This window comes from Muscardinus avellanarius (assembly GCF_963383645.1).
Source record: "Muscardinus avellanarius genome assembly, chromosome: 3".
Classification (NCBI taxonomy): domain Eukaryota; kingdom Metazoa; phylum Chordata; class Mammalia; order Rodentia; family Gliridae; genus Muscardinus; species Muscardinus avellanarius.
In genome coordinates this window covers 23,583,223-23,600,178 of record NC_137788.1, presented here as the reverse complement: position 1 = coordinate 23,600,178, position 16,956 = coordinate 23,583,223, and the positions used below count along the sequence as shown (strand labels likewise).

At 40.3% G+C, this 16,956-nt stretch overlaps 1 protein-coding gene across 1 annotated transcript in view; it reads left to right on the top strand.

Annotated features, from left to right (window-relative positions):
* SRSF4 (serine and arginine rich splicing factor 4) overlaps nt 1-16,956 on the top strand; it is a gene marked incomplete at both ends in the record, with an annotated part of 35,844 nt that overhangs the window by 11,755 nt on the left and 7,133 nt on the right. The window contains 4 exon segments of the mRNA XM_080692073.1: nt 5,412-5,523; nt 5,525-5,586; nt 11,670-11,812; nt 12,685-12,797. Of these exon segments, the coding sequence (XP_080548199.1) occupies nt 5,412-5,523; nt 5,525-5,586; nt 11,670-11,812; nt 12,685-12,797 (430 nt within the window).

The following is a 16,956-nucleotide window of genomic DNA, read 5'->3' as shown; positions in this document are numbered from 1 at the left end:
AGACAGCCTCAGCTACTACTTAGTGAGGCCCTTTGCAACTCAGTGAGACCCTGTTTCAAAATAAAGAATAAAAATTAGGGCTGGGGGTGTAGCTCAGAGGTAGAATGCCCCTGGGTTCTCCCAGTACTGAAAAAACACACACAAAAAAGAGTTAAGTACTAAAAGTGATAGCTTAGTGAAAGTGAAGTAGCTTAGGGAACTTTGTTTTTACAGTGGGTATGGGTGTGGGTGTGTGTGTTAATGGCAATGGAATCCAGGGTCCTTAGACTACTAGGCAAGTGCGTTCCTACAGAGCCATACCCCTTTCCCTTAGTTTGTTTTCTAGGGTTAAACAAGCTGGCAAATAGGCTCTTAGAACAACTACAAAGTAATAATAAATTCAAATTTTATTTGAATAGATTACCCTCTATACACTTATTCTGGGGAAATTTGGATATAGATTGTTTCTGTTTTTCTTACCCCAAAGTGCGAGAATTCCTTTAAAAATGGGCTGATAGCTATAATGTGTACTCAACAATGCGGGCTAAAGTTTGATTATTTTTTCATCATTTTTTTTCAATAGGTAGCTTACTTAATGAGGAAAGATAGTGAGTTTAATTCTCTGGGTAATATATTTATGTTTTCAGCCGGGCATGGTGGCCCTCTTGTAATCCCAGTACTTGGGAGGCTGAGACAGAAGGATCACAGGTTTGCAGCCAGCCTCAGCTACTTAGTGAGGCCCTCTGCAATATAGTGAGACTCTGTTTCAAAATAAAAGACTAAAATAGGGCTGGAGGTATAACTCAGAGGTAGAATACCTCTGGGTTCCATCCCCAGTACCACAAAATAAATTAAAATTAATTTATTATTTATATTTTATTTATTATTTTATATTTTGTATATTTTATATTTATTATTTATTATTTATGCTAGGGTACAGGCTTCTTAAATGATACTACCTTTCTCTATTTCCCTGGATTGGTGTTAAATTTTTAATAGATAAAGGTTTGATTCCACTAGTAGCTTAGTAAAGAATTAATGTTCCCAACTTTTTAGCATTCACATACATCAGATATAGAAATGGTATTTCCTTGCTATTCAGTATTTCTCATAAGCTTTGGTTAAGCACTTAGGTATTTTTCTTCCATACTATAGCACATAACTTGATGACATTGATTTTCTGTACTCCAAGAGCTCCTGTTTCTCAAACTCTGGGTTTTTTGTATTTTGTTTTTTGTGGTACTGGGGTTCCTGGAAGCCCTTCTACCTCCGGGCTACACTCCCAGACCTATTTTTATTTGGAAACAGTCTCCTAAGCCAGCATGCGCGGCTGGCTTCGAACCTGCGCAATCCTCCTGTCTCTGCCTCCCAAGCGCGGGGATTACAAGCATGCGCCACCACGCCCGGCAAACTCTGGGTTTTATAAACCACATCTTGAAGCCAGTTGTGGTGGTACATGATTGTAATCCCAGCATTTGGGAGGCTGAGACGAGGATCCGAGTTTGTGACCAGCGTCAGCTACTTAGTGAGGCCCTTTGCAACCCAATGAGACCCTGTTTCAAAACAAAGAATAAAAAATAGGGCTGGGGTTGTAGCTTGGAGGTAGAATGACCCTAGATTCCATCCCCAGTACTGCAAAAAAAAAAAAAAAAAGCCAGGCATGGTGGTGCATGCTTGTAATCCTAGCGCTTGGTAAACTGAGACAGCATCCCACAGGTTCGAAGCCAGCCTCAGCTACTTAGTGAGGCTCTCAGCAACTTAGTGAGACCTTGTTTCCAAATTAAAGTATAAAATAGGTCTGGGAATAGAGCCCAGAAGTAGAAAGCCTCTGTGTTCCAACCCAAGTACCACCAAAAAAAAAAAAGAGAGAGAGAAAGAGAAAGGGTCGGGGAGCCAGGTACAGTGGTACATGCCTATAATCTCAGTACTTGGGAGGCTGAGACAGAAGGATCACAGACTTGAAATCAGCACAGTAATTTAGCAAAGCCCTATTTCAAAGTAAAAAGCCAAGGGTGGTGGCACACATGTATATCCCCAATACTTGGAGCTGAGACAGGAGGATCAGAGGCTCAAGGACAGCCTCAACAACTTAAGTCCCTGTTTCAAAATTAAAAATAAAATAGGGCTGCGAGTATACTCAGAGGTAGAACACCCCTGGTTTCAATCCTCAACACCAAAATAGATAAATAAAATAAAATTGATCTGGGGGTGTAGCTTAGAGGTAAAATTCCCCTGGGTTCAATCCTAGTACCACAAGAATTAGGGGAGGAGCTAGAGATGTGGCTTAGTGATAGAGGCTCCTTGGTTCAGTTCTCAGTACCACAAAAGTAAAAGAGTCTTTCAGCCTGGCACATCCTCATAATCCCAGTACTTGGGAGGCTGAGACAGGAAGATTGTAGTTCATGGCCAGCCTTGGCTATTTAGTGAGGCCTTCTGCAACTTAGTGAGACCCTGTCTCAAAATAAAGGAATAAAATAGGACTGAGGGTGTAGCTTGGAGGTAGAATTCCTCTAGGTTCCATTCCCAGTACCACCAACAAAAGAGAGACCTAACAGACTGTAGTAATTGTTATTAATAGTAGTTTGGAAGGCCAGACATGGTGGCACATGCTTATAATCCCAGTACTTGGGAGGCTGAGACAGGAGGATCGCATGGGTTCGCAGACAGCCTCAGCTACTTAGTGAGGCCCTTTGCAAGTGACACCGTTTCAAAATAAGGAATAAAAAAATAGGTCTGGGGGTGTAGTTCAGAGGTAGAATGCCCTTAGGTTAAATCCCCAGAACTGAAAAAAAAGAAAAAAGTAGTTTGGAGCCGGGCCATGGTGGCACACACTTGTAATCCCAAAACTTAAGACTGAGACAGGAGGATCACAGGCCAGCCTTGGCAACTTAGCAAGACCTTGTTTCCAAATAAGAAAATTGGGCTGAGGGTATAACTTGGAGGTTGAATGCTCTGGATTCAATCCCCAGTACCACAAAAAAAGAAATAGTTTGGAAATAATCAAAATTAAATCAGATCTTAGATGTGTATCATCTATTATCGTCTTAATTGGAAATTTGTACACCTTCTGGTGTTCTCTGATTCTTTTGGCCCATTTTTTCTCTCACAATTCATGCTTATATTTAACCATTTTGGTCTTAGTCATCATTCTTTGCAAAACTAAATGTTTCCTAAAGTACGTTATATTGCTGATGTGCTTTCACATCTACCACCACTAGGTCCAACTCCGTCTCCTCTATGCTGATCTTAATTTTTGCCTAGTTTAGAACCAAAGACAGACGCCAGGGGTTGATGTGGGACCTCCAGAATGGGGAGTGCACAGAATAATCTTATTTTTCCTCTATTCTTCTAGTCTGTTATGTTCTGAACCCACACATGTTTTCGGAAGGACCAGATGGCTGACACTGGCTAATGGGAACCAAAAGACGAGTGAAAGTAACCTGTTTGTCACATACCCCCAGCTTAGAGGTGCTTCACCCCATCCCAAGATCAATTTCTTTTTTCTCTGGATACTTCACCCCACTGTATTAGAAAACTGCACTACAGCCTGGCCTATATGAGGTTAGATTTTCATTAAGTCAAGCAGTAGCATCTGTTAAATGGGAGAGGAGGAGAAGCCATTTGCTTTAAGGGGCAGTGGGACCTTGTGGTTTAGAGCTGGGGTTTTAGAGTCATGGACTTAGGTTCAAATCCAGCTCTGCCACCTGTGAACTCTTGGACAGTAAGCAAGTTGCTCAGCTTTTCCAGCCTCAGTTTTCTCATTGTAAAATGGAAATGATAATACATAATACATAATATGTTATGTGGAATGAAGGAAATATAATGGATAAGTTATATACTATTTGCTAGATACTCTACTGTGTACCCAACAGATACTTGCCTTTGTTATTATTAAAGAGCTCATAATCAAATGAGAAGATACGTGCAAGGAAAAAAGGAACGAGTTTTGAAAAGCCACAAAAACATTGCCATGTAAAACAAAATGAAATAGAAGTGCTAAACAAAGTGCTGAAATGAGTTAGATCAAGCAAGTTTCTGAGGCTTCGTAGAAGAGGTGATTCTCAAGCTGAGAATCTTGAAATGATTCAACCTGTGTAGTCAAGGTGTTGCAAGTTTAGAAAATGACATATACAGAGATATTTAAGAATTTAATATAGCAGCTAGCAGTTCCCTGATACAATGCAAAGAAACATGTTAACTAAAAAAAGTAACTATAGCCAGGTGTGGTGTTTCACCTGTAATCCCAGTACTTGGGAGACTGAAACAGGATCGCAGGTTCAAGGGCAGACTCAGCAACCTAGTGAGACTCTTTCAAAAAAAAAACTAAAAAGGCTAGAAGTGTAGCTCAGAGGTGGAATGCCCCAGGGTTCAATCCCCAGTACCACGCACACAAAAAAACCTAACTATAGCCTAGAATTAAATTGAGACAGTCCTGAGGGCTCAGCAAAGTGAGAAATTATAGAACATGGCAATAAACCTGGTGGGAACTGGAGAGGAATAGTTGCAAGTGATTCTGTGGTTGTTGGGAGGCATTAGATGATCAGGGCGTCTGGAAGAGAGAAATCATGAGGTAGGTTTTCTTCTTTGAAGGTGGGGAAAGATCAAGTGCAGACTGAGCTGTGGCCAACCGTTTGCAGACCAGGAATCCACACTAGCTCTAATCAGAGAGCTCTTGGTGTGCGGGAACTGCCAGTTTGCCGACGTGAAAAGAGCCCCAGACTGGGTAATGGTGAGCCCTGAAGTCGCACCCCAGCTCTGCCACTCAGTGAGCACGGGTAAGTCATCCACCCTCTTCGGGTGGCCTTGATGGCCCTCCCTCCTCTGAGACTAAAGAAGGGGAGGCCAGAAAGCCCAGAGCAACCTCTTTCCTGTCTCAGGATAGGAAGGATCTCAGGAACCTACTCATGTGGTAGCAGCTTCCGGTTGCGGGTTATGAATACCCCTCTGTTTCGGACGAGTCAGAATGCAACTATAATCATTGATCCCAAGATTAAATAAGACACTGGTTAACTCCTGTGAGGGCCCCATGGCTGGTACCCTGCAATATTGCAGACCTTTGGAATTGGGGGCAGTGACACTGTTCATATTTGTGAGCTTTTCTGAGTTGGCCTCACCTGAGCACTAGAGTTGGTTGCAGAACTGTGTGTTCTACATGTTTCTAAGCACTTTATTCAGACAGTGAGAATTACTGTTCTTATTACTGTCTTGTCAATGTGTCCTAACTTTACCTCATAAGATCAAGTTAGCTGACACATAGGACCAACAAAAGTGCTTTGAAAGAAAGCTATTTGATTCCTGTTCACTGAATGCCATTTCTTTCAGGGTAGATTTAAGGGCTCTGCCCTTAAAATAAAGTGCTACTGGCTCTAGATTGAGGGTTCAAGCCACCCGAGGGTTAACTTCAACAGATGAAAATTTTTCCTTGGCTACAGCAACATCCCTAAGCCTGACCAGCCATGGAGAGGTTCGGTTCTTACCAGGAAAATGAGTGAATGTGGGAATGGCTCACCACATTGGGAAAACAAAACTCACATCCTGCTGATGGTTGGCTGAGGACTGTCATGTCCACATACAAAGAAAAGCATGTGGCACAGTTTTAGGACAAAGGTGAGCAGAGATCCACCGTGGAAAGGGGCACGTTTGTCTCATAGAGAGAATATCCAAGGCATGCCCCTCGGTAAGCAGCGTTGGTGGTGACCATGGTCACACGCATGGAGGCTTGCTTTCCCTGCTCATATCCACTACCCAGCAGGTTCTGATACCGAGCACCCCCTAGTGACACCCTGCCCACTCCACCATTGATGACCCATCTCCAGAGCAAGCCCTGCTCATCATTTATTGGGGGGTGGAGGGGAGTGTTCTCCAGTCTCCCTGCTCAGCAAAGATGTTTGGAAGACAGAGATGGCCCTAAGCCATCAGGAGACAGTGAGATAAACTGCATCCTCTTTAGTAGAACAGGCAGAAAAGAGCAGGCCCGGCAGTGTTAAGACCATTGAGCTATTAGGATCAGAAAAAGCCTATCTGGCAATAATACAAGCTTAGGTAACCATTCTTTTTGGACAAAGAACTGTGATTAATATTTCTAAAACTGACGTCTTGGAGTACCTTAGTTTGAAAACATGTCATTCTAATTGTACGTTTTCAGAGTTCGGACTGATAACCACCTGTGGCAGAGGAAGACTAGAGCACTGCCAAGGGATAAGAACGGACCAAAGTTTAGAACACCCCACGTAATTCAGTGTGACTTTGCTTTCTGGTGTCCAGGTACCTGTCTAGACTTGGTGAGAGTCATGGTACTCACTTTTTTAGGGGGAGAGTGACAGGAACTTTCCTCTCTTCCCCTCATTCTTTCACTGAATTTGTCAGGATATAACAGACATAACAGACATTTGTCAGGACATAACCAGAGGAAAACAGTTTGGGAAAAGACGATCATAGAGGAATTTTGGAAGAAAGGAGATTTTTCACTTAATTAAAAACTATTGTGAATTTCATAGTAAGGCCTCATCCCTATTCTTTTACATAGCATGAGGAGAAAGATGAAAAGACATGGCAGAGGAAAGAGGTGAGGCATCTTGGAGGGCTATTTGTATTTTCCCAGTCCCTGCTATACAAGGTTTTTTGTTGTTGTTTATTTTGTATTAGATTCATTCTCCATTTCTTCATTCTCATGCTGGAATTATTGAAAGATGTTCTTCATTTTTAATAGAGCAGAAGAAGAAAGGTATCTAGTTAAAATTTTTCAAAACTATATATGCATTTTATATCCCTCCCTGCTTTAACAAAAGATTCAAAAAGAGAGTACTTTTTGAGAGAAGAGTTTAATTTCATGCTATTTGCTGCAAAGCACAAAGAAAGTGTTTAGGTAGATTTTTAAAGACTGACGTAGCCAGGCATGGTGGCACACATTTGTGCTCCCAGCATTTGGGAGTCTGAGATAGGAGGATCACAGTTCAGGGACAGCCTCAGCTACTTAGTGAGGCCCTCTGCAACTCAGTGAGACCTTGTTTCCAAATAAAGAATAAAAAATAGGGCTGAGGGTGTAGCTCGGAGGTAGAATGCCCCCTGGATTCCATTCCCATTGCCACAAAAATAATTAATTAAATAAATAAAAGACTGGTGTTAGCAGGGCACAGTGGCACATGCTTGTAATCCCAGTAGTTGGGAGGCTGACACAGGAGGATTGCAGGTTAAGGACAGCCTCAGCAAGTAGTGAGACTCTCATCAACCTAGCAAGACCCTGTTTCAAAATAAAAATGAAATAAGGCTAGAGGTGTAGCTCAGAGGTAAAATGCTCCTGGGTTCAATCCCCAGTGCCACAAAAAAAAAAAAAAAAGACTGATATTAATTACTAAGAAGTGCTTTACTTTTCAGAGGCACTAAATTTAATGCAAGGACAGTTAAAATGTTTAAATAAAGCTAAACTTGCTGGGCATGTTGGCGCACGCTTGTAATTTCAGCGTTCAGGAGGCTGAGACCAGAGGATCATGGTTCGCAGACAGCCTCAGCTACTTAGTGAGTCCCTCCGCAACTCAGTGAGACCCTGTCTCAAAATAGCTTGGAGGTCGAATGTCCCGAGGTTCCATTCCCAGACTGCTAAATAAATAAATAAAGCTAAACTTGAGTCCCATATTTTTAAAAAGTATTTTAGATAATAACTAATTTATTTCTATCTGTTGTTTTTAAAAAATACTCTGGATGCTACCATTTTGGTCCAGACCTCCCAAATTTTAGAGTTTAAATTGTTCATCCTTAAATCAGGGGTTAGGGTTACGGTTAGGGTTTGGAGGATCACACAGGTTCAAAGCCAGCCTCAGCTACTTAGTGAGGCTCTCGGCGACTTAGTGAGACTCTGTTTTTAAATTTATAAAATAGGGCTGGGGGTGTGGCCTGGAGGTAGACTGCCTCTGGGTTCCATCCCCAGTACCACACACATACACACACAAAAAATGTTCATCCTTAGCCCAAAGAAGTACAAATTTTAATGTTTATCCTTGTTGGTTTTAGAGGTAGACAATATAGCCCTTTTCTTTTACAAATAAACTAAGACCCCAAATGTGAAATGATTCGAATATGTTGTTCCGTTAGTTTATAACAGAAATGGGACTAAGGCCCAGCTTGCTCTTCCAGTCTTAATGTTTGAGTTTGAGCTCTGGTGTCAGACCACTTGCTTTCATTGCCAGTTCTGCTGGTTTTTTATGCAAGTTATTTAATATGGGCTTCATTTTCCTCATCTATGAAGCAGGGATGATACAGTATCTAGCTGGCCCTTGAGGTGTTATGAATATTAAATAAGGGAACATTGTCTAACATAAGATGACCTAGTAAATCTTAGTAAATGTTAGGTAATGTTTTACTGTTGTTATCTAGTCTTCCTGCCTTATTGGGGGACCCAGTCACTGTACAAATTCATGAAAGTAGATGTAAATAAACAGTTACTTGGTAGAAGCAGCCACATCCTGATCTAGTATTTGCTTCACTTTCACCACAGGAGTCTATCAGATATGATTTATTTATTGTATGGGAGGGTTGTGTCTTGTTTTGTTTTTGTGGTGCTGGGAATTGAACTCAGGAGCATTTTGCCTCCAAGCTACACCCCAGCCCTATATTTTTATTTTTTGAAATAGGGTCTTACTAGGTTGATGAGAGTTTCACTACTTGCTGAGGCTGTCCTTGTACCTGGGAGCCTCCTTTCTCAGCTTCCCAATATGGGATTACAGACATGGGCCACCATAATTGGCTGTAAGGGAAGATTTTTGTTTTAATCTTCCAGACCCACCCAGCATGATCAGTGGGCCACAGAAGTAGCAACTGGGTGATTTAGATCCTTGGATTGATCCTTGACATGAAAATTCTCCAAATAGATTTGTGGCTTTTACAGAAGAAGAACCAAATTTCTTCTACAAAATAAATTGGATAAGTCAGCTACTTTAACAAATGACTTGGATGCTTGCAAAAATAAGGCTACTGAGTGACCCACTTGTTGGAACTCTTTAGAAATACATATTAGGGAAAGACTGTAGGGGCCATTTTTCTCTAATATCACAAATTGTTCCTACAGTTCAGGGAAGAGTTTATTGGCAAGATGTTCCTTCCTTCAGCCTTAGCTTATAGAGTGATCAGTCTGCCTGAGCATTCATTTTTATTTTTAAATAATTATGCCTCCACTAAATAGATTGCCCTTTTCTCAAAAAGGCCAGCGTGAGTTCTAGATGTGAGCTCTGGAGCAGGAGGGTCTTGGGCGTCTGGGAGAGTGCCCTTCCACATGGTTCTGACGGAAGTATCACTTGGCATCTGCAACAGCCAGGCTTTTTGCTTGGGTTGCCCTGCAGATCTTAGGCATTCTCTGACCCATGAGTAGTTATCAACCTTAACTGTTTGGGTGAAGAACATTTGAACTTGCCTGCAATGTGTTTACTTAATCTTCAGGAGTAACTGATGTTCTGACCAGTCAGTCCTAGTCATTGAGTGGTACCCAGGCAGTGGTACCTCTTAGGGGAGGAAGGCTATCTCCTCACACCCCTGAAGAATGTTCTTTCTCATCCCTCTTCTTTGGCCTTGGGCTTGTACGTGGTTCCAAGAGCAGCAAAGCTGTGGACAAAATAGCCCTGAAACCGGTCTTGGCAGCTGCATTAAGAAGGGCATCTTTTTTTGGGGGGAGGGCACATTTTATGATCTACTTAGCTCTATTTAGACAAATCATAAAAATATCTTTAGATAAAGCAGAGTAAAATAGTTAGATTTTGTTCTTTGCTTTTTAAAAAATATTTTTCTCCTAAAATAATATTATAGCTTTTCTGGTGACCCATTCTTCCTAGAAAAGGAAGAAGCAGCTATAATATCTATTATAAATTTTAGTGACTGGAGCCGGGCGTGGTGGCGAATGCTTATAATCCAGCATTTGGGAGGCTGAGACAGGAGGATCCAGGTTCGCGGCCAGCCTCAGCTACTTAGTGAGGCCCTCCGCAACTTAATGAGACCCTGTTTCCAAATAAAGAATTAAAAATCAGGCTGGGGGTGTAGCTCAGAGGTAGAATGCCCCTGGGTTCAATCCCCAGCACCACAAAAAAATAAAAAATAATAAATTTTAGTGACTGTAAAGCACCTTTGACCATATTAAGTCAGTGATTTGGAGAGACTTTACTTGCTTGGTCAAATATAATAGCATGTTCAAAATCTTTCATATTAGGCCGCTTAGCAGTTCCAGTCTATGGAAACATGAAACCATGTTTCAGAGGCTTCATAGCCCATAAATTGGGCCAGGTGGTTTCTGAATTGTGTTTCTGAAGAACACTTCCCTTTAGATAACTGGGTGTAACTGTTTCCTTTTTTAATGGAGTTGAGATTCACTGACTCTTAACATTTGAATGCCATTCAGACATTTCAGCATAAATAACTTCAAAACTATGACCTATACCTTGTAACCTAACACATCTTCACCTTGAGAGACACTTCTATGAGAAGAACTCTTTAGTAAAGAGTTCAGGGATTCTGAGTTCCCAATTAAATATTTAACATGTTACTCAGTATAGAAGTACATGCTCAACAAACTAGAATTGCTTTTTGTTAGTAGCAGGCAGGATAATCTTTGGCAAGTCTTATAGCCTGTTTCTAGTGTCAATGTGTTTAAACGTAGAGGGACACTAGTCACTGTTTACCTGTGTATACAGCTTTATTAGAGCCTAAAGAAATTGCTTGTAACTTTGCGCTGTGGTTAGGTAGGGTCAGTAAATGATTCTCATTTTTAAATAATAGGTAATGGTCACAGCAGCAAGACTTCACAGCTTTGTTAGGCCAAACTAAATGTTTATTGATAACAAAGTGTTTGCTTAACCTTGCTTATAAATATCTTACAAATTCTGTGCTTTATTTTACAAATTTTACTCTTTAGTAGGCGTTAATAGGATTTGAAGGGTTTGATTTTTGGAGTTTTTTTCCAGATATGTGTTAAACCACCATATCTCTTTGCTGGGAAATTCCTAGCAATATGAAGTAAAGAAGTTTGCATAGTTGTGTGTAATTTTTAGAGAACTCCAGCCTATCCAAAACTTAATGAAAGTAAATTTGGAATCTCACAGGATGTAAATAGCTCTAGACTCTTTTTCTAACTGGTAATTCATAGAATAATAAATTCACTTGTGGCTAATTTGTTTAGATAGAAGATAAAAACTCTTACAAATTATTCTTTCACAGAGATTTAAGATACTGAGGTTTTTACCTATGTTACTCCAAATATGAGTTAACAGTTAACAAGGCAGTGCTTAAATGTAGGTTTAACTGTTCTCTAAGATAACTACTTTTAAAGCTAAGAAAAGACGAGCCTTTATGTGATGTTTTGAAAGAGCAAGTATTTAATGTTGTGAAGTTATATGTGTGTATACCTTAAACCAAATATCCCTTGGGGATCTTTGCTATTGCCTCCAACTAGTTGAGAGAACAGAAGTGTTCTCTGGGTATCTTGCCAGCCCCCTGCTACAAAGACAGGGATCTGATTTGAGAGGTCTCTATCCCTTGTAGTGCATATTGGCACAAAGCAAAGTAGTTTCAGCTAAAGAGAAGGGAAAGCTGACCCTTAGTTTGCAAAATCCACCCAACCTTTGCTAAGCATGAACCTCATTGCTTTCTCTTGAATGTTAATGAAGCTAGATGTCAAGCTGATGCTAACTGGGATTTTGTTTGCTCTCTTCTAGATATGGTTTTGTGGAGTTTGATGATCTGCGTGATGCAGATGATGCTGTTTATGAACTAAATGGCAAAGACCTTTGTGGTGAGCGAGTCATTGTTGAGCATGCCCGCGGCCCACGTCGAGACGGCAGTTACGGTTCTGGACGCAGTAAGCACTTAAAGGGCATATCTGTATCAATGACATTCCTTTAATATTAAATGTTAATTTTTAAAGTAACTAATTAGTTAATATTCTACTTAAATGTATTGATTTTAAGCCGTTTGTTTTATAATTTTGTATCTCTAAATGTAAAACTGCAAATAAATATCTTTGATAATATTTAATTTTAATTAAGTTAATAGCATAAAATTTTGTTTTAATGTTATAAATGTTTAATGATGTGTGTTGTATTGTTTTTTTCTCTGTAATGCAATTGTTTAACAAAAATTTAACAAAGACCTCAATGTTTTAATTAAAAGACTCCTTTGAGGCTAAGATGACTGCCTGTTCCATTTGCTGACCTTGGGTTACCTTTCCATGCGTGGCTCTTTGAACCTTTGTGGCCCTTGGCTGACCAAAAACAGGAAGCCATGTGACGACCGCAACCTTTCCCCATTAGACCTGGGTGGTGAGGATCCCAAGGGTTAGACACAGATGAGATTAAACTGAAATAGGTGCCTGAAAATCTTTTTTTTTTTTTTAATATAATTCACAAAACTTTTTAATGACTGTGAGTAACAATAGTAACTGATTTAGTAATTTGATTACTTATTTCTAAAATGTTAAATAATTGTTTTTAATTTATGCAAGTTAATTTATAAATATTAATAAATACATATTTAGAAATTTGTAAATTAAGTTTTCATATTTAACTGATGTCTTTTTTAAAGTCTAGTTTAGATCTAAGGGTGGGATTAGTTAAAATATATGTGCTCTTATTTGGGGTGGGGATAAATAATATATTCTAAGGGAAATATGTGCTGTATCATCTTTTCTTTTTCCTCCACTGAAGTAATCTCATCTATTTGAACCTTCCAAAGGTGGATATGGTTATAGAAGAAGTGGCCGCGATAAATATGGTCCTCCTACTCGCACAGAGTACAGACTTATTGTGGAGAATTTGTCAAGTCGGTGCAGCTGGCAAGACCTAAAGGTTTGGGCCTAATTAACCTTCTGAGTTATCTATATAAAATGTATTTATGAAAAATTATAACAGTGTTAAGTCACATGTGGTGGTGCACACTTGTAATCCCAGCATTCGGGAGGCTGAGACCAGAGGATCACGGTTTGCAGACAGCCTCAAATGTAATGAGGCCCTGTGCAACTCACTGAGACCCTGTTTCAAAAGTTAAAAAAAGACTAAAAAATAGAGCTCGGGGTATAGCTCAGAGGTACAATGCCCTGGGTTCCATTCCCAGTACTGAAAAGAAAAGAAAGAAAAATTATAACAGTGTTATAAGGAGATTCCATTTGGTTTCTTGCCAATACAAGAAGCCACAGAGTTTCTGGAAACATCAGCTGCAACGTGAAAATTTATGTCGGCTTTTTCATTATGAAGCCTCATAATGAAATTGACTATAACTCATGTTCTTTCATAAGGTTTATTTTTCAGGGAATATTTATCCTGAAAAATTTTTGGTATTAAAAATTAAGAATTGAAACATGCTGTGTTGGCTATTCAGCACACCCAAGCTTATTTAATATTAGATTGAACACAGAGGAATTCTACCTCCAAGCTACACCTTTAGCCATTTTTGTTTTTTTAGTTTAAAACAGGGTCTTGTTGCCAGGCATGGTAGCACACGCTTGTAATCCCAGCACTTGGGAGGCTGAGACAGGAGGATCGCACAGGTTCTAAGCCAGCCTCAGCTACTTAGTGAGACTCTCAGCTACTTAGTGAGACCCTGTTTCCAAATAAAGTATAAAATAGGTCTGGGAGTGTAGCCGGAGGTAGAAAAGCCCCTGGGTTCCATCCCTAGTACCAAAAAAAAAAAAAAAAAAAAAAAAAAAACAGGGTCTTGCTAAGTTGTTGAGGCTGGAACCTGCAATCCTCTCTCAGCTTCTCAAGTACTAGCATTACAGGCATGTACCACCATGCCTGCTCCTTAAGACGTGTGTGTGTGTGTGTGTGTGTGTGTGTGTGTGTGTGTGTGTGTGTGTGTGTAACTAGAAATTTGAACCCAGGAACATTCTACCTCCAAGCTACACCCCCAGCCCTATTTTTTATTCTTTATATTGAAACAGGGTCTCACTAAATTGCAGAAGGCCTCACTAAGTAGCTGAGGCTGACCAGGAACCTGTAATCATCTCAAGTTAAGTCATATAGTGTTCTTAGCATACTGTCCCAGTATGCAGTTTTTGTTTGTTTTTTGTTTTTGTTTTTTTGGTACTGGGAATGGAACCCAGGGGCATTCTACCTCCAAGCTACACCCCCAGCCCTATTTTTTATTCTTTATTTTGAAACAGGGTCTCGCTGAGTTGCAAAGGGCCTCACTAAGTAGCTGAGGCTGCCCACAAACCTGAATCCTCCTGTCTCAGCTTCCCGAATGCTGGGATTACAAGCATGTGCCACGATGCCCAGATCTATGCAGTTTTTTTTAGTATATTCTTTGTGTTGGTTGCCAGCATCATAGTAGACCATTACTGAATGTTTACCTGCAAGATTATGCTTGCTAAAGGAATGACCCCCCATTTGGGAGGCTGACACTGGAGGATCACGGTTCATGGACAGCCTCAGCTACTTAGTGAGGCTCTCTGCAACTCAGTGAGACCCTGTTTCAAAATAAAGAATAAAAAATTGGGCAGGGGATGTAACTCATAGGTCAAATGCCTCTGGGTTCCATCCCCAGACCTGCAAAAATAAATAAATAAATATATAAATATATAAATAAATATATAAATAAATATATAAATAAATAAAGGAATGACCCCAATATTCTGAGAATCATGGGTAGATACTGCAAAGCTACTCTCTTTATGAGTAGAAAATGCCAAACTTACATGCAGCATCACTAAATACAGTACTAAATTAACTTCTTACAAAGTTTTCAGTTTTCTGGTTAAAATAGAGTCTAATTAACATCCTTAGTTGACTTACTCTCAGGAAAATAAGAGTAGTAGCTAATACTATTTTCTAGGAAGTTATCTTTAAGAGCAGACCCTGCTGGGCATGTGCTCATTTATAATCCCAGTACTTGGGAGGCTGAGACAGGAGGATTGCAGGTTCTAGGACAGCCTCAGCAAATTGTGAAACTTTCATCAACTTAGTGAGACCCTGTTTCAAAATAAAAATAAAATAGGACTGGAGAAGTAGCTTGGAGCTAGAATTCCTCTGGGTTCAATCTCCAGTGCCACCAATAAGAGAAGAGACATAGGAAGTGCAGTTCGTGGCCAGCCTGGGCAACTTAATGACATCTCCCTGTCTCAAAATGAAAGGGCTGTAGATGTAGCTCAGTGGCAGGGTGCCCCTGGGTTCAGATCCCCATACCACACACAAAAAAAGGGCGTGGACTGAATCCCAGCTCTGTCATATGCCAGTTAGTGACCTTAGCAAGTACCTTACCTCTGTGCCCCAGATTCCTCAACTAAAAATAGGGTTAAGCCGGGCGTGTGGTGCACATTTGTAATCCCAGCACTTGGGAGGCTGAGAGCTGAGACAGGAGGATCGCACAGGTTCAAATCCAGCTATCAGCAACTTAGTGAGACCCTGTTTCCAAATAAAATATAAAAAATAGATATGGGAGTATAGCCCAGAGAAAGCCCCTGGGTTCTACCCCCAGTACCATTAAAAATAAAATAAAATAGGGTTAATATTAATTCCTACTCGAGGTTATTGTGAGACTTGTAGATTTTTGTTGTCTTTTATTTTGTTTTTTATTTTGCAGTTTTATTTTGAGACAGGGTCTTGCTAAATTGTTGAGGCTAGCCTTCAACTTCAAATCATCCTGCCTCAACCTCCTATGTAGCTGGGATTATAGGCATGCACCAGCACACCTGGCTAGTAAATTTTTATAAAATGCCTAGAATGGCTCCTGGTACAGTGAATGTTAGGTAATAATAAAATTCAAAAATAAAATGAATTAAGGGATCTTGTTAGTATTTATTAGTTGTTGATTTTTACTACCTAGAGATGATGACATTGAAATGAGAACTATATATCAGTATGCTACTCATAGCTTTGAGAATTGGTCATGTATGTCACGTATAGCGTAGGGAATAGTGTTAAGAATTCTGTTTCAGCCAGGCATGGTAGCACACTCTTGTAATCCCAGCATTTGGAAGGCTGAGACAGGAAGATCATAGTTCAGGGACACCCTCAGCTATTTAGTGAGGCCCTTTGCAACTCAGGGAGACCCTGTTTCAAAATAAAGAACAAAAAATAGGGCTGGGGGTATAGCTCAGAAGTAGAATGCCCCTGGATTCCATCCCCAGTACTGCAAAATAAAAAAATAAAATAAATAAAAATTGTTTCAGAGCTGGGCATGGTAGCACACACTTGTAATTCCAGTACTTGGGAGACTTAAGACAGTAGGATTGCAGGTTTGTGGCCAGACTCAGCTACTTAGGCCACCTACAGCTTAGATCCTTTTTTCAAAATAAAAGAATAAAATAGAGCTGGAAGTGTAGGTGCATGCACATGCTATGCTGGGGGCTGAACCCAGCGGCATCTACCTGTGAGCTATACCTCCAGCCCTTTTTAATTTTTATTTGGAGGCAAGGTCTTCACTAAGTTGCTGAGTATCTTGCTGTTTCACTTTTGACATCTGTATAATAGAGGTGATGATTTTATCACTCATGTGGTTAGAATTAGAACTGAGTGACTAGCCTGGCATGGTGGCACACACTTGTAATCCCAGCATTTGGGAGGCTGAGGCTGGAGGATCACGGTTCGCAGACAGCCTCAGATACTTAGTGAGGCCCTTCACAACCCTGTTTCAAAATAAAGAATAAAAAATTGGGCAGAGGGTATAGTTCAAAGGTCAAATGCCTCTGGGTTCCATCCCCAGACCTGCAAAAAAAAAGAACTGAGTACTTAGAAGTACCTTTAATACAATAAACATTCAGTATGTTAGTTGGTGTTTTTACTAATTTGGAAGTGTGACAGGATAAATCAGAAGTAGTAATGTTCTTGTAGCCTGCCATCAGCGTGGTCCTTGTATCCGTAGTCTCAATCTTGCCTGTGACTGGCATCCTTACCCACTGTCCAGTGGGCCCCGGGTAGCATGGTTCCCTGCATTTTACCCAGAACTCCCACTGCTGCACATAATTCAGTTGGTTTTGCAGGGTTTTTTGTTTGTGTATTTTTATTTGGG